The sequence below is a fragment of the Ranitomeya imitator genome, chromosome 3, assembly GCF_032444005.1.
Source record: "Ranitomeya imitator isolate aRanImi1 chromosome 3, aRanImi1.pri, whole genome shotgun sequence".
Classification (NCBI taxonomy): Eukaryota; Metazoa; Chordata; class Amphibia; order Anura; family Dendrobatidae; genus Ranitomeya; species Ranitomeya imitator.
The window spans coordinates 269,507,000-269,526,048 of NC_091284.1; the positions used below are offsets into that span (position 1 = coordinate 269,507,000).

At 43.9% G+C, this 19,049-nt stretch overlaps 1 protein-coding gene across 3 annotated transcripts in view; it reads left to right on the top strand.

Moving 5' to 3' along the window:
* LOC138669744 (uncharacterized) overlaps nucleotides 1-17,705 on the top strand; it is a 43,575-nt gene extending 25,870 nt beyond the window's left edge. For all 3 annotated transcript variants that reach the window (XM_069756469.1, XM_069756470.1, XM_069756467.1), the window contains 2 exons: nucleotides 12,294-12,995; nucleotides 15,266-17,705. In XM_069756469.1, the coding sequence (XP_069612570.1) occupies nucleotides 12,294-12,995; nucleotides 15,266-16,428 (1,865 nt within the window). In that variant the 3' untranslated portion in view covers nucleotides 16,429-17,705. The remainder of the gene's footprint in view (nucleotides 1-12,293; nucleotides 12,996-15,265) is intronic.
* The last annotated feature ends 1,344 nt before the right edge of the window (nucleotides 17,706-19,049 follow it).

The window sequence follows — 19,049 nt, forward strand, 5'->3', positions numbered from 1 at the left end:
GTGCTGCTCCCATCCTGCGCCCCCGTTCTGTCATGTGCTGCTCCCATCCTGCGCCCCCGTTCTGTCATGTGCTGCTGCCATCCTGCGCCCGTTCTGTCATGTGCTGCTACCATCCAGCGCCCGTTCTGTCATGTGCTGCTGCCATCCTGCGCCCAATCTGTCATGTGCTGCTCCCATCCTGCACCCCCATTCTGTCATGTGCTGCTCCCATCCTGCGCCACCATTGTATTATATGCCTCCCCATAAGATGCTCCATTATATATGCCCCATATAGTTACATAGTTACATAGTTATTAAGGTTGAAGGAAGACTATAAGTCCATCTAGTTCAACCCATAGCCTAACCTAACATGCCCTAACATGTTGATCCAGAGGAAGGCAAAAAAAACCCATGTGGCAAAGAGTAAGCTCCACATTGGGGAAAAAAATTCCTTCCCGACTCCACATACGGCAATCAGACTAGTTCCCTGGATCAACGCCCTATCAAGTAATCTAGTGTATATACCCTGTAACATTATACTTTTCCAGAAAGGTATCCAGTCCCCTCTTAAATTTAAGTAATGAATCACTCATTACAACATCATACGGCAGAGAGTTCCATAGTCTCACTGCTCTTACAGTAAAGAATCCGCGTCTGTTATTATGCTTAAACCTTTTTTCCTCCAAACGCAGAGGATGCCCCCTTGTCCCTGTTTCAGGTCTATGATTAAAAAGATCATCAGAAAGGTCTTTGTACTGTCCCCTCATATATTTATACATTAAAATAAGATCACCCCTTAGTCTTCGTTTTTCCAAACTAAATAGCCCCAAGTGTAATAACCTATCTTGGTATTGCAGACCCCCCCAGTCCTCTAATAACCTTGGTCGCTCTTCTCTGCACCCGCTCCAGTTCAGCTATGTCTTTCTTAAACACCGGAGACCAGAACTGTGCACAGTATTCTAAGTGTGGTCGAACTAGTGACTTGTATAGAGGTAAAATTATATTCTCCTCATGAGCATCTATGCCTCTTTTAATGCATCCCATTATTTTATTTGCCTTTGTAGCAGCTGCCTGACACTGGCCACTGAATATGAGTTTGTCATCCACCCATACACCCAGGTCTTTTTCATTGACGGTTTTGCCCAGAGTTTTAGAAGCACATAATTATACATCTTATTACTTCTACCCAAGTGCATGACCTTACATTTATCCCCATTAAAGCTCATTTGCCATTTATCAGCCCAAGCTTCTAGTTTACATAAATCATCCTGTAATATAAAATTGTCCTCCTCTGTATTGATTGCCCTGCAGAGTTTAGTGTCATCTGCAAATATTGAAATTCTACTCTGAATGTCCCCTACAAGGTCATTAATAAATATGTTAAAAAGAAGAGGGCCCAATACTGACCCCTGTGGTACCCCACTGCTAACCGCTACCCAGTCCGAGTGTGCTCCAATAATAACCACCCTTTGTTTCCTATCCCTGAGCCAGCTCTCAACCCACTTGCACATATTTTCCCCTATCCCCATTATTCTCATTTTATGTATCAACCTTTTGTGTGGCACCGTATCAAAAGCTTTTGAAAAGTCCATATACACTACATCCACTGGGTTCTCTTGGTCCAATCCGGAACTTACCTCTTCATAGAAACTGATCAAATTAGTCTGACATGAACGGTCCCTAGTAAACTGGGTCATGAGGTTATTCCTCTTCAGATACTCCAGTATAGCGTCCCTTAGAATGCCCTCCAGGATTTTACCCACAGTAGAGGTTAAGCTTACTGGCCTATAATTTCCGAGTTCAGTTTTTGTTCCCGTTTTGAATATTGGCACCACATTTGCTATACGCCAGTCCTGTGGCACAGACCCTGTTATTATGGAGTCTTTAAAGATTAAAAATAATGGTCTATCAATGACTGTACTTAATTCCTGCAGTACTCGAGGGTGTATCCCATCCGGGCCCGGAGATTTGTCAATTTTAGTGATTTTTAGACGCCGCCGCCGCACTTCCTGCTGGGTTAAGCAGGTGACATTTAATTGGGAATTTTTATCACTAGACATTTTGTCTGCCATGGGATTTTCTTGTGTAAATACTGATGAAAAAAAGTCATTTAGCATATTGGCTTTTTCCTCATCCTCATCCACCATCTCACCCAGACTATTTTTAAGGGGGCCAACACTATCATTTTTTTAGTTTCTTACTATTTATGTAGTTAAAGAATATTTTAGGATTATTTTTACTTTCTCTGGCAATGAGTCTCTCTGTCTCAATTTTTGCTGCCTTGATTTGCTTTTTGCAGAATTTATTTAATTTTCTGTATTTATTTAATGCCTCCTCACTACCTACTTCCTTTAATTCTCTAAATGCTTTCTTTTTGTCACTTATTGCGCGCCTTACAGCTCTATTTAGCCATATTGGTTTCCTCCTATTTCTAGTATGTTTATTCCCATACGGTATATACTGTGCATAGGTCCTATCCAGGATGCTAATAAATGTCTCCCATTTTCTTTGTGTATTTTTGTGTCTCAGGATATCGTCCCAGTTAATTGCACCAAGATCCTCTCTCATCCGTTGGAAATTTGCCCTCCTGAAGTTTAGTGTCCTTGTAACCCCTCTACTACACATATTTTTAAAGGATACATGAAAACTTATTATTTTGTGATCGCTATTTCCCAAGTGACCCCCAACCCTTATATTTGCTATGCGGTCTGGCCTGTTGGTTAATATTAGGTCTAGCAGTGGCCCCCTTCTTGTTGGGTCCTGAACCAGTTGTGAAAGGTAATTGTCTCTCATAGTTGTCAAAAACCGATTACCTTTGCTGGAACTGCAGGTTTCTGTTCCCCAATCTATTTCAGGGTAGTTGAAGTCCCCCATAATAATGACTTCTCCTTGAGTCGCAGCTTCATCTATTTGCTTTACGAGGATATTCTCCATTGCTTCCATTATTTTTGGAGATTTATAACAAACCCCTATCAGTAATTTATTATTTTTTCCCCCTCCCCTTATCTCCACCCACAGGGATTCTACATTTTCATTAAATTCACCTATATTATCACGCAGGATGGGTTTTAAGGACGATTTTACATACAGACACACCCCTCCCCCTCGCTTATCTGTACGGTCATTTCTGAACAGGCTATAGCCCTGCAAGTTAACAGCCCAGTCATGGCTCTCATCCAGCCACGTTTCAGATATCCCCACCATGTCATAATTATGCTCCAACAACATTAGTTCTAATTCGTCCATTTTGTTGGCGAGGCTTCTGGCATTAGTATACATGCACTTTATGTTCCTCTCTGTACTTCTATTTCTTAAATTATTAACTGTTCTAACCCCACCCCCCATGCCACCGCCACCCCCATCTTCCTTATTTGTGCCCAGGTCTCTATCTGCACTATCTTCCCCTCCTATAAAATGAATACCCTCCCCCCAATTCCTAGTTTAAACACTCCTCCAACCTTCTAGCCATTTTCTCCCCCAGCACAGCTGCACCCTCTCCATTGAGGTGCAGCCTGTCCCTAGCGTAGAGCCTGTAGCCAACTGAGAAGTCAGCCCAGTTCTGCAGGAACCCAAACCCCTCTTTCCTACACCAATTCTTAAGCCACTTATTAACCTCCCTAATCTCCCGTTGCCTCTCTGGCGTGGCACGTGGTACCGGCAGTATTTCGGAAAATACCACGTTGGAGGTCCTTGCTTTCAGCTTGCAGCCAAATTCCCTGAAATCATCTTTAAGGACCTTCCACCTACCTCTAACTTTGTCATTAGTGCCAATGTGCACCATGACCGCTGGGTCCTCACCAGCCCCTCCCAATAATCTGTCCACCCGATCAGTGATGTGTCGGACTCGAGCGCCAGGTAGGCAGCACACCGTTCGACGATCCCTGTCTTTGTGACAGATTGCCCTATCTGTTCCCCTAATAATTGAGTCGCCCACTACCAGCACCTGTCTGGCCTGCCCTGTTCTCCTATTTCCCTCCTTACTGGAGCAGTCACTCCTTTCAGAGGAGATGCCTGGCTGCAGCAGTGCAGTGCTACCCCTGTACTGGCACCCCCCTCATCTGCCAACTTAGCAAACTTATTGGGGTGTGCCAGATCAGGACTAGCCTCCCTGGCACTCTTCCCTCTACCCCGCTTCCTAACTGTCACCCAGCTTCCTACTTCACCATCCTGCAGCTCCATCCCACCATCCCCCCCCTCATCTGTCTCATTGAGCGTCTGCTCCGTGAGCAGAAGACTGCTCTCCATATTGTCTATGGATCTCAGTGTTGCCAGCTGCACATTTAGAGTCAGAATCTGGGTTTCCAAATGCACAACATGCTCACTATTATGATCTGGTGATTCAGAACCACAATGGGCCTAGTGGTTAAGAGCACACAAAGTGGCCTGACAGTTACCAATAACATAGGACGAGCTCTGAGACGTGGGAACTCTGCTGACCGCAATCTCTAATCCTATCAAATCACACTAGAGGTAGCCGTGGAGCGCTCCTGACCAGTCCTAGGCGCCTCGGGCACAGCCTGAGAAACTAGCTAGCCCTAAGATAGAAAAATAAGCCTACCTTGCCTCAGAGAAATTCCCCAAAGGAAAAGGCAGCCCCCCACATATAATGACTGTGAGTTGAGATGAAAATACAAACACAGAGATGAAATAGATTTAAGCAAAGTGAGGCCCAACTTACTGAACAGACCGAAGATAGGAAAGATAGCTTTGCGGTCAACACAAAACCCTACAAACAACCACGCAGAGGGCGCAAAAAGACCCTCCGTACCGACTGACGGTATGGAGGTGCTCCCTCTGCGTCCCAGAGCTTCCAGCAAGCGACACTAACAAATATAGCAAGCTGGACAGAAAATATAGCAAACAAAAATAACACAAGCAAACTTAGCTTATGCAGGATAGACAGGCCACAGGAACGATCCAGGAGAGAGCAAGACCAATACTGGAACCTTGACTGGAGGCCAGGAGCAAAGCACTAGGTGGAGTTAAATAGAGCAGCACCTAACGACTTAACCTCGTCACCTGAGGAAGGAAACTCAGAAGCTGCAGTACCACTCATGACCACAGGAGGGAGCTTGACCACAGAATTCACAACAGTACCCCCCCCTTGAGGAGGGGTCACCGAACCCTCACCAGAGCCCCCAGGCCGACCAGGATGAGCCATATGAAAGGCACGAACCAGATCGGCAGCATGGACATCAGAGGCAAAGACCCAGGAATTATCTTCCTGACCATAACCTTTCCACTTAACCAGATACTGGAGTTTCCGTCTCGAAACACGAGAATCCAAAATCTTCTGCACTATATACTCCAACTCCCCCTCAACCAAAACCGGGGCAGGAGGATTAACGGATGGAACCACAGGTGCCACGTATCTCCTCAAGAATGACCTATGGAATACGTTATGGATGGAAAAAGAAGCTGGAAGGGTCAAACGAAAAGACACAGGATTAAGAACCTCAGAAATCCTATACGGACCAATGAAGCGAGGCTTAAACTTAGGAGAGGAAACTTTCATAGGAATATAACGAGATGACAACCAAACCAAATCCCCAACACGAAGTCGGGGACCCACACAGCGCCTGCGGTTAGCGAAACGTTGAGCCTTCTCCTGAGACAAAGTCAAATTGTCCACTACATGAGTCCAAATCTGCTGCAACCTGTCCACCACAGTATCCACACCAGGACAGTCCGAAGACTCAACCTGCCCTGAAGAGAAACGAGGATGGAACCCAGAATTGCAGAGAAACGGCGAAACCAAAGTAGCCGAGCTGGCCCGATTATTAAGGGCGAACTCAGCCAAAGGCAAAAAGGACACCCAATCATCCTGATCAGCAGAAACAAAACATCTCAGATATGTTTCCAAGGTCTGATTGGTTCGTTCAGTCTGGCCATTTGTCTGAGGATGGAAAGCCGAGGAGAAAGACAAATCAATGCCCATCCTAGCACAAAAGGCTCGCCAAAACCTCGAAACAAACTGGGAAACTCTGTCAGAAACGATGTTCTCAGGAATGCCATGTAAACGAACCACATGCTGGAAGAACAATGGCACCAAATCAGAGAAGGAAGGCAATTTAGACAAGGGTACCAAATGGATCATCTTAGAGAAGCGATCACAAACCACCCAAATGACCGATATTTTTTGAGAGATGGGGAGATCCGAAATAAAATCCATAGAGATATGTGTCCAAGGCCTCTTCGGAACCGGCAAGGGCAAAAGCAACCCATTGGCACGAGAAGAGCAGGGCTTAGCCCGAGCACAAATCCCACAGGACTGCACAAAAGAACGCACATCCCGCGACAGAGACGGCCACCAAAAGGATCTAGCCACTAAATCTCTGGTACCAAAGATTCCAGGATGACCAGCCAACACCGAACAATGAACCTCAGAGATAACTCTATTCGTCCACCTATCAGGGACAAACAGTTTCTCCGCTGGGCAACGGTCAGGTCTATTAGCCTGAAATTTTTGCAGCACCCGCCACAGATCAGGGGAGATGGCAGACAAAATTACCCCCTCTTTGAGAATACCCGCCGGCTCAGGCAAACCCGGAGAGTCGGGCACAAAACTCCTAGACAGGGCATCCGCTTTCACATTTTTAGAGCCCGGAAGGTACGAAACCACAAAGTCAAAACGGGAGAAAAACAGCGACCAACGAGCCTGTCTAGGATTCAACCGTTTGGCAGACTCGAGATAAGTCAAGTTCTTGTGATCAGTCAAGACCACCACGCGATGCTTAGCTCCTTCAAGCCAATGACGCCACTCCTCGAATGCCCACTTCATGGCCAGCAACTCTCGATTGCCAACATCATAATTTCGCTCAGCAGGCGAAAACTTCCTGGAAAAGAAGGCGCATGGTTTCATCACCGAGCAATCAGAGCTTCTTTGCGACAAAACAGCCCCTGCTCCAATTTCAGAAGCATCAACCTCGACCTGGAACGGGAGCGAAACATCTGGTTGGCACAACACAGGGGCAGAAGAAAAACGACGCTTCAACTCTTGAAAAGCTTCCACAGCAGCAGAAGACCAATTGACCACATCAGCACCCTTCTTGGTTAAATCAGTCAACGGTTTAGCAATACTAGAAAAATTATTGATGAAGCGACGATAAAAATTAGCAAAGCCCAGGAACTTTTGCAGACTCTTCAGAGATGTCGGCTGAGTCCAATCATAAATGGCCTGAACTTTAACAGGGTCCATCTCGATAGTAGAAGGGGAAAAAATGAACCCCAAAAATGAAACCTACTGAACACCAAAAAGACACTTTGACCCCTTCACAAACAAAGAATTCGCACGCAGGACCTGGAACACCATTCTGACCTGCTTCACTTGAGACTCCCAATCATCCGAGAAGACCAAAATATCTTCCAAGTATACAATCAGGAATTTATCCAGGTACTCTCGGAAGATGTCATGCATAAAGGACTGAAACACTGATGGAGCATTAGAAAGCCCGAATGGCATAACCAGGTACTCAAAATGGCCCTCGGGCGTATTAAATGCAGTTTTCCGTTCATCGCCCCGTTTAATACGCACAAGATTATACGCACCATGAAGATCTATCTTGGTGAACCAACTAGCCCCCTTAATCCGAGCAAACAGATCAGACAGCAGCGGCAAGGGGTACTGAAATTTGACCGTGATTTTATTTAGAAGGCGGTAATCAATACAAGGTCTCAGCGAACCATCCTTTTGGCCACAAAAAAGAACCCTGCTCCCAATGGCGATGATGACGGGCGAATATGACCCTTCTCCAAGGATTCTTTTACATAGCTCCGCATAGCGGCGTGCTCAGGCACAGATAAATTAAACAGTCGACCTTTAGGAAACTTACTACCAGGAATCAAATCGATAGCACAATCACAATCCCTATGCGGAGGTAGGGCATTGGACTTGGGCTCATCAAATACATCCCGGTAATCTGACAAGAACTCTGGGACCTCAGAAGGGGTGGATGACGAAATAGACAAAAATGGGACATCACCATGTACCCCCTGACAACCCCAGCTAGACACAGACATTGATTTCCAATCCAATACTGGGTTATGGACTTGTAGCCATGGCAACCCCAACACGACCACATCATGCAGATTATGCAACACCAGAAAGCGAATATCCTCCTGATGTGCAGGAGCCATGCACATGGTCAGCTGGGTCCAGTACTGAGGCTTATTCTTGGCCAAAGGCGTAGCATCAATTCCTCTCAATGGAATAGGACACTGCAAGGGCTCCAAGAAAAACCCACAATGCCTAGCATACTCCAAGTCCATCAAGTTCAGGGCAGCGCCTGAATCCACAAATGCCATGACAGAATAGGATGACAAAGAGCAGATCAAAGTAACGGACAAAAGAAATTTCGACTGTACCGTACCAATGGTGGCAGACCTAGCGAACCGCTTAGTGCGCTTAGGACAATCAGAGATAGCATGAGTGGAATCATCACAGTAGAAACACAGCCCATTCTGACATCTGTGTTCTTGTCGTTCAGCTCTGGTCAAAGTCCTATCGCACTGCATAGGCTCAGGTTTATACTCAGATAATACCGCCAAATGGTGAACAGTTTTACGCTCACGCAAGCGTCGACCGATCTGAATGGCCAAAGACATAGACTCATTCAAACCAGCAGGCATAGGAAATCCCACCATGACATCTTTTAAGGGCTTCAGAGAGACCCTTTCTGAAAATTGCTGCCAGCGCACATTCATTCCATTGAGTGAGCACAGACCACTTCTTAAACTTCTGACAATATACCTCTACCTCATCCTGACCCTGACACAGAGCCAGCAATTTTTTCTCTGCCTGATCCATTGAATTAGGTTCATCATAGAGCAATCCGAGCGCCAGAAAAAACGCATCAATATTACATAATGCAGGATCTCCTGGCGCAAGGGAAAATGCCCAGTCCTGAGGGTCGCCACGTAATAAAGAAATAATGATCTTAACTTGTTAAACTGGGTCACCAGAGGAGCGGGGTTTCAAAGCCAGAAACAGTTTACAATTATTTTTAAAACTCAGAAACTTAGCTCTATCTCCAGAAAACAAATCAGGAATAGGAATTCTTGGTTCTAACATAGAATTCTGAACCACAAAGTCTTGAATACTTTGTACTCTTGCAGTGAGATGATCCACACATGAAGACAGACCTTTAATGTCCATCACTACACCTGTGTCCTGAACCACCCAAATGTCTAGGGGAAAAGAGAGACAAAACACAGTGCAAAGAAAAAAAAATGGTCTCAGAACTTCTCTTTTCCCTCTATTGAGAAGCATTAATACTTTGGGCCTCCAGTACTGTTATGATCTGGTGATTCAGAACCACAATGGGACTAGTGGTTAAGAGCACCCAAAGTGACCTGACGTGGGAACTCTGCTGACCGCAATCCCTAATCCTATCAAACCACACTAGAGGTAGCCATGGAGCGCTCCTGACCAGTCCTAGGCACCTCGGGCACAGCCTGAGAAACTAGCTAGCCCTAAGATAGAAAAATAAGCCTACCTTGCCTCAGAGAAATTCCCCAAAGGAAAAGGCAGCCCCCCACATATAATGACTGTGAGTTGAGATGAAAATACAAACACAGAGATGAAATAGATTTAAGCAAAGTGAGGCCCAACTTACTGAACAGACCGAAGATAGGAAAGATAGCTTTGCGGTCAATACAAAACCCTACAAACAACCACGCAGAGGGTGCAAAAAGACCCTCCGTACCGACTGACGGTATGGAGGTGCTCCCTCTGCGTCCCAGAGCTTCCAGCAAGCGACACTAACAAATATAGCAAGCTGGACAGAAAATATAGCAAACAAAAATAACACAAGCAAACTTAGCTTATGCAGGATAGACAGGCCACAGGAACGATCCAGGAGAGAGCAAGACCAATACTGGAACCTTGACTGGAGGCCAGGAGCAAAGCACTAGGTGGAGTTAAATAGAGCAGCACCTAACGACTTAACCTCGTCACCTGAGGAAGGAAACTCAGAAGCCGCAGTACCACTCATGACCACAGGAGGGAGCTTGACCACAGAATTCACAGCAGCTCACATCTCGCACAGCAGTATGCACCCTCGATCGGCTGCTCAAGGATTGCATACATGTGGCAAGATGTGTACTGGATAGCATTAACAAGAGTGGAGCACATTTCCTAATGGGGATTGCACCAGACAGAACAGTTCAATAAAAAAAATAAAAAATAAATACAAAGTATTAATAAAAATCAGACAGCAATTCAGTAATTCCTCCCTTGGAAACTCCCTGAATCCAAAGTCACTGAATCACAAGTCACACTTACTGCCGTCCACACTTACACTCAGGCCACACTCAGCTCGCTCACACTCGCTATGCTGAAGATTTAAAGATTTTTTTTTCTTTCTTTTTTCTAGTTCCCTTAACAGCAATCCACCTTGCTGTCCAAATGCACTTCCAAAAAGGACTGGAGCCCCAAACAGCTGCCCCTTATAAACCCTTAATTATGAGCCCCCACCCTAAGTTAACCCCTTATGAATATAGCTACCCCCAATTCAGCAACTCACACCAATTCACACAGGTATTTGTTAAAGGCTATCCAAATACCTCTTCACTGAATCACAAGTCACACTTACCGCCGTTCACACTTACGCTCAGCTCACACTCAGCTCGCTCACACTCGCTATGCTGAAGATTTAAAGATTTTTTTTTTCTTTCTTTTTTCTAGTTCCCTTAACAGCAATCCACCTTGCTGTCCAATTGCACTTCCAAAATATGCTGCTGCCATATATATGAAAAAAAAATACCATACTCACCTATCGTCGATGGGTGCCGAGTGCTGGGGGCCTGAGCAGGCGGGGACACCGGCGCGCTGTGGGGGTCAGGTGCCGGTATCACCGCTAGCTCAGGCCCCCCAGCACTTGCTATACTCACCTGTCTGTCCCGTTCCAGCGCTGCGCGCCGCCATCTTCCGGCTCCTCTGGCTGTGACTGTTCAGTCAGAGGGCGGCACCGGCGCGCATTAAGTGCGTCATCGCGCCCTCTGAACTGTGAACGTCACAGCAGAGGACCTGGGAGACGGAGCCGCAAGCAGCGCTGGAACGGGGGACAGGTGAATATAATACTCACCCTCCTGGCGGTCCCTGCTATCCAGTGGAGATCGCGGTGCGCGTTCAGTGTTTACGCATACCGCGATCTCCTGGGAGTGTCACTCTGTGAGGCCTAGACTGCGCCGGCGCTTGCGCTTGCGCAGTCTATAAAGGCTTCGGACAGAGTGACGCTCCCAGCAGACAATCAGAGATAGCATGAGTGGAATCACCACAGTAGAAACACAGCCCATTCTGACATCTGTGTTCTTGTCGTTCAGCTCTGGTCAAAGTCCTATCGCACTGCATAGGCACAGGTTTATACTCAGATAATACCGCCAAATGGTGAATAGTTTTACGCTCACGCAAGCGTCGACCGATCTGAATGGCCAAAGACATAGACTCATTCAAACCAGAAGGCATAGGAAATCCCACCATGACATCTTTTAAGGGCTTCAGAGAGACCCTTTCTGAAAATTGCTGCCAGCGCACATTCATTCCATTGAGTGAGCACAGACCACTTCCTAAACTTCTGACAATATACCTCTACCTCATCCTGACCCTGACACAGAGCCAGCAATTTTTTCTCTGCCTGATCCATTGAATTAGGTTCATCATAGAGCAATCCGAGCGCCAGAAAAAACGCATCAATATTACATAATGCAGGATCTCCTGGCGCAAGGGAAAATGCCCAGTCCTCGACCTATCGTCGATGGGTGCCGAGTGCACCAGCATATGAAATCTGGCAAATATGCGGCACTGTCACTTTGTTCCTTAAGCACCAAGGTGTTTTGCTGTAGTCAGGAGGATCACATGTCATTTATTAAGTCACTTGATCTCAGTGGGCTGTGGTGACTTTTTTCTCCAAAATAGCATGAAGACTCAATGTAGCAATTGCACATCATTGTCCCACGCTACCAATTTGGACACTTGAATTACTTCCGAAACAAAACGCTGTAGTTTCATGAAATGACAAAAAAGCTCATATTAGTATCTATAGTTATACATATTTTATCTGTGTATACTTTTCTAGTGTAAATTAGTAATTTAAATATTTTTAGTATTTTAGAAGAGTTTTGGCCATATTTCTTGGCCATTAAAAGATGCCAGAGTTTTAATTTATAAATGATTGATCTAGACATATATATTAGATACATTTCTGATATAACTGACAAATTGCAAATGATCATTCGACAATAAAATGTCAGGGACAGCAGAATTCTACCATTGAGTAAAGCAAGAGTATTTAATTTGTGATCTTTTTCTTTTGCAGATGCAAAAACATGCGGTGATTGTAACACAACCAATGCTGATTGCAATGCGAAACAAGGCTACGTAATGTGCTCTTGTAAAAGTGGTTTTATTGGAAATGGTCTAAACTGCACAAGAGTGGTGTTTTGCGACACTGCTTCATGTTGCTCTCCGGGATACACATGGGATACTACCAAAAAACTATGTGTGGATGTTGATGAATGCCAAAGTAGTTCATTATACACATGCCTTACCCAAGCTGAATGCATAAATAAGAATGGTATCTATATTTGCAATGCAGTCAAGAACCCAGTTTGTCCTTCAGCCCCCTGTAGTTCTGATCAGGATTGTGTAAGGAATGGCGCTGTCCTGAGTTGTGTTGATCCTTGTACGAATTACCAAGAGATTGATGGATCACGAAGACTTTACACCTTAAACTCTGTTGGAAGGTTCCCCACTGACAGATATTTATTCGGGTGGTACCGCTACGCAAATGGCCTACGTTTAAGAGAAGGATATGTTGGCTCTCTAAAGTGCGGTTCTGTTGAGCCCTACACTTTGAGCAGCCATCCATCTGTCAGTGATGGGGTGATATCAGTCCCCCTTCTGACGAACGGACTAACAGCAAATTCAACTGGACCATCTATAATGGTGAAAGCTTGCCCTGGAGGATATTATGTGTACAAGTTTGCCGGACTGATGAAATTTGAGGTCTATTGCACAGGTGAGTTTCTAGGCATAGCCTGCACTTTATGTTTTCTAATTTTGTATTTGTAACATTATTTATATAAATGGTTAATGTTAAAATAACACTGCCCATTTGCTCACATTGCAGGCCTCTATGAGAGTAGCTATTCCCAGGGAAAATGTCAGCTGGCTTATTATCTTTTCAGGGACATCGGAAGGAAATAACGTGATATCTATAAATATTTTTCCTCCAGATTTTAGGACTATTAACTCCATTAACTCCTCCCTACTCCATGATATATATATACTGCTACGAACTGGTCTATGAAAGAAACAGCCATCAGACTGATTTTGAGAGTGCTGCCTTTGAACCTGTTCAACAGCAGGAGTTTTGCAGTATATCACATGAACCATCAGCTTTAGGGCTCATACTCACTTGCGCGAAACTCAGATGAGTCTCGCACGGCAATACCCGGCACTGCACCTGGCACAGAGGAGCGGAGCGTGCGGAGGCATGTATTCCTATGCGGCCGCACCCTCCGATCTGAGTGCCGGCAGCAGCGCTGGTGTTAACATTGGAGACTCATCTGAGTTTCGCGCAAGTTAGACTAAAACAAAAAGTATAAAAAGTTTAATAAAATGTCAAAAATTTCTATGAAAACATCACCTTTTCCCTTTACTAGTTGCTTTATGATGTAAAAAATCAAACAAACAATAAAAAAATGCTGAAATGGTATGCACATGGCAGTAATGACCCACATATTATTTATTCTGTATGGTGGACGGTGTAAAAATTCTAGAATTGTTGTACATTGTTTGTCCACCTTCAAAAACATTGAATAGCAGGCAATCAAAATAGTATTATTATCAGTGTAATTAGTCCAAGTCACAAAATAGTTATCACATCACTTATACTAAACAGTAAATGTGTAAAAATGCACATAAAAAATACATAAAACACCTACATTTTTTTTTACTGAAAATATTATTATGGGCGTATGTCCGACTCCTACATAAAAAAAATCGCAACAACAATGCTACATATATTGGGGTTCCCTAATACTGACGTATAACTCGGACGAGTGCAATGTTTCATCGGATAGCACTCTCTCCAATGTTGTATTATGGAACTGTGTCGACTAGTCAAATCGGCATGAGAAAAAAAATCACTGCAGTCTGTGATTGGCAGCATATATTGGACTATGTGCACCCATAATAGACTGTGGGTGCGTGCAAAACATTGGACATACGTCGACTCACACAATGGAGAACATGGAAAAATTAAGTTCTTGGTCTTGTCCGCATCTGTGATCTGATTGCATGCGAGAGAATTGGATCACAGTAAAATGACACTTGGCTCATGCTCGCAGCAGATTTTGAGGAGAGAGAATCATTGGATGCTATAAACTAGTGTGAGCGCACACTTAGTCAATGCATACGACGAACATATATGTCATTACTTATGGATTTTTATTGATTTTATATTCAGAAATAAAAACCACCCCAAAATCTTTTTCCAGATTATTAAAAATGGATCTACCTTCTTATTTCAGTAAACAGCACCCCCATGTAAATGGGGCTGAGCTGTAATAATATACTCAATCACTGACAGGACTAACAGCACAATGCAATGCAATGCATGCGCCTCCCTCAGTCCTGCTACTAATCTTTACTGCTGGGGTACGCGCTGGAAAACATCTTCTTCATCCTCTGTCATATGATGGTATATTCATTCTGCAAAAGGAGTCTTCTCAGCAATGCAGCCTTATTAGTGCAGAGGCCCAGACCGCTCTCCGACTAGTAGTCCATAAATGTATATCTATTTGGCTGATCTACAGTCAGTGGAGTGAAGAACTGGGTCATTGGTGACAAAGAGTCAGCTCAGGATGCCTGTTCATAGTAAGTCCCACCACTCGGTGCTTCATGTGCTTTCATTTAAATACACTACTCAGTGCCAATCATTCAAGTACACCTTCACACATGCTTGTTTTCCCTCAATCTTATCCCCCCTTATCTGATTGACAGCTGTGGCCTTATAGAGCCAGAAAAGGATGGAGATAGATGGACACCAAGCAAGTGGGAAGGGGTATTTAAATGACTGGCCCTGCTGTGACGCATCGAGCAGTACTGGGTTTGAACAGTCATCCTGTGCTGAAAGAGCCCCTTTAACAGAAAGTGAATGGCAAACACTAATTTTTAATGATTCTTACAATAAATATGCTATTTAATAGTGTAACAATCCCTTTGATAACATACTTTCCAAAAACAATTTTTTGAATGTAATGAATATATTTTATTCTTTTGCAGATTTTGCTCCAACTACTACTACAACAACTACGACCACCACCAGCACCACATCAACAACGACTACTACACCAGCAACAACTACTACTACTACTCCAACAACAACCACTACAACACCAACTACTACATCAACAACAACCACTACAACACCAACTACTACACCAACACCAACTACAACACCAACTCCTACACCAACAACAACCACTACTACGACTACAACACCAAAAACAACCACTGCTTCCACAATTATATCTACTACAACACCAACAACACCACAATCTACAACAACCACTGCTACAACTACTACACATACAACAACCACTACTACCACTATTACACCCACTACAACACCAACAACACCCCCACCTACAACAACCACTGCCACCACTACTACACCTACAACAACCACTGCTACCACTACTACACCCACTACAACACCAACAACCCCCCCACCTACAACAACCACTGCTACCACTACTGTATCTTCTACAACTCCAACAACATCCACACCGACAACAACCACTACTACACCTACCCCAAAAGTAAGTATTATGGATACAGCCACAACACCATCTGCTACAACTACCACAATAGGAACTACAACTCTAACAACTCACTCAAGTACACCAACAACACCATGCGACAACACAACATTTTCCCTGCCTACGTTACCAACACCTTATACTCCTAAAGAAGAGAACATAACTGTCACCAATGTGCAAAGTAGGAGCGTATTGACTGTCCGTATTTTAACCCAACTAATAAACAACCAAGAGGCAAAAATCCTGGAAATAAATGAAACCACAACTGTTAATATTGAAGTTAAGACAATTAGTCCTAGTAAAATCTACATTAAGACAACAAAATCTGTTTCCCCTACCTCAATATTAATTTTTATTGGTAGTGATGGCCCCCAAACTTCTAGGAACACTACTGACCCTGTAATCACCACAACTGAAAGCACAGCTGCAAATACTGATGCCTTTAATCCTGATTCATACTGTAGTACGCCAGCACAGACCAGCACTAGTACAGAGACATCCACAATAGCTGGAAACACCTGCTCCAAGGTTACATCAGCCTCCACCACCACGACCATTACTACCACTGAGGAAGAGATTGTAGTAGGTCCTAACGGATTTGCCAAAAGCTGTACATTCCATTAAGTTTCTAAATGTTTATTGCCACTGTTTTTGTCTTTTCTTAACAAGTGAAACAGTGAAATCGTCCATCTTAGTCTTTCTGTCTGAAACAACTGCAGTAAGGTACACATTTCTGAGAATGTACAGTATATTATTTAGAGAGCTTATGATTGTATGATCTATAATATATATATATATATATATATATATATATATATGTATATATATATATAATGAGTAGTATTTTACCCGCTTGAAATACACAAGGCCCGAGGTTACATTGGCTTTCTGATTAAAGAAAATTTGTCAGCATGTTTCTCCTATGTAATCTGACAGCAGCATGAGGTAGACTCAGAGACCCTGATTCCAGTGATGTGTCACTTAGTTTACTGGGTGCAGCTGTTGGGATAGATTCACAGTTTTCTCTGCTGCAGATCTAGCAGAGCTGAGATGTTGAGCTGTGTTTAACCAAGTCCACACCACAGCTTTCTGTGTAAATTATATAGTAGAAAAAAACTCTAAGGAGAAAGTAGCGCAAATAGGGTGTTATTTGACATACAGTTAGAGTTATTAATCAGATTGTACTAACCTGATCTAGGATTTAAGAGCATTTGTAAATCATTGCACAGCTGATCCACTGGTTGTCAAACCCATAAGAATGAAGAAAATTTGTGGATACCACTCATGTTGCTATGTATGTTAGATGCCAATTCTCAGGAATTTACTCAAGCAGGCGGTATTTATTCAACGCGTTTCAAAGTGTCAAACACTTCTTCTTCATGTCGCCATTTCCAGATGAAGAAGTGTTTGAATAAAACCACATGTTTGAATAAATTCCTAAGAATTGAGGAGGTATCCATACATTTTCCTTATCTACATTGTTTAGTCTCAGAGAGCTGCTAATTACTGCTGGGGGCCTGGTTGGACTAGGAGGCACAAGACAGCTTGTTCTCTAGTGATAATCTCTTGCTGAGTTAATACTGATTGTATTGAAGCAGCAAAACACAGCCCAGTAAATGACACGTCACTGAAATTAGACTGTTTTGCACTACATCATTTAGCTTTCAGATTACATAGCAAACACCTGCTCACAGATTCACTTTAACATAATTATTGAAGGCTTCTCATGTGTCCAGCAATTAATTTTTAATTTTGTAAGCATTATTTGAAAAAAAATAGCTTACAAGTCTGTTGTAATTAATTATCTTATGACTGTAGTGTCAGCTTTCTATCTGTATGGCTTTCCCATCTATGTTAATAATCTATTGGGTGTAAATAAAGGTTTGTTTCTTGCAGTTTCACTTTGCATATTTTTTTTTATTTCAATATCACAGGCACATAGGTGGCTTCTATGGTGCTCCACACCTCCAAATTACAGTGCAGTAGGGACACCATGAATCCACACTGTAAGGGTATGTGTCCACTTTCAGGATGGCCGGCGGTATCGCCGGAGCGGCTTAGCCGCTCTGTGGTAAGCCCCGCCCCCTTTCTGGGACGCGATGATGCCGGATGTGTTCACTGCACACATCCGGCATCATCGCTCCCCACCATAGGGCCCTGTGCTATATCTTGCGGCGACGCAGCGTCACCGCAAGATATACGGACATGCTGCGATCTGAAAAGACGCGCAGCATGTCCGGAGTCGCAGGGCTGCCGCGTGCGTGTTACCACGCATAGTGGAGACGGGATTTCATTAAATCCCCTCCACTATGCTGTAACATCTGGACGCTGCGTGTCTGACGCTGCGGCTCTATGCAGCGTCAGACACGCAGCATTTCCTGCACGTGGACACATACCCTAACAGTTGTTATATGTGCAGTATGGAACTATTTTCCCCTAGAAGTTGGGGGCTAACATACTGGAATGCCCCATGCACCTCCACGGAATCTCATTATTGCTACACCCAAAACGGGACCACTATATAGCTGCTATCGCAAAGCCTTTTATGCAAGTGCTTCTCACTAAATTAGAATGCCATCAAAAAATTAATTTATTTCCGTTCTTCAATACAAAAAGTGAAACTCATATATTTTATAGAGTCATTACAAACAGAGTGATCTATTGTACGTGTTTCTTTCTGTTTGTTGATGATTATGGCTTACAGCCAATGAAATCCAAAAAGTCATTATCTCAGTAAATTAGAATAATTAGCAAAAAAACCTGCAAAGGCTTCCTAAGCTTTTAAAAAGGTCCTTTAGTCTGTTTCAGGAGGCTCCACAATCATGGGGAAGACTGCTGACTTGACAGATGTCCAGAAGGCAGTCATTGACACACTCTTCGAGGAGGGTAAACCACAAAAGGTCATTGCTAAAGAAGCTGGCTGTTCATAGAGTGCTGTATCCAAGCATATTAATGGAAAGTTGAGTGGAAGGAAAAAGTGTAGTAGAAAAAGGTGCATGCACAAGCAACCAAAATAACCACAGCCTTGAAGGGATTCTTAAGAAAAGGCCATTCAAACATTTTGGGGAGATTTACAAGGAGTGGACTGCTGCTAGAGTCATTGCTTCAAGAGTCATCACACACAGGCGTATCCAGGGCTTGGGCTAAAAGCGTCTCATTCCTTGGGTCAAACAACTCATGACCAATAGACAACGCCAGAAGTGTCTTACTTGGGCCCAGGAGAAAAAGAACTCAATGGTCCAAGG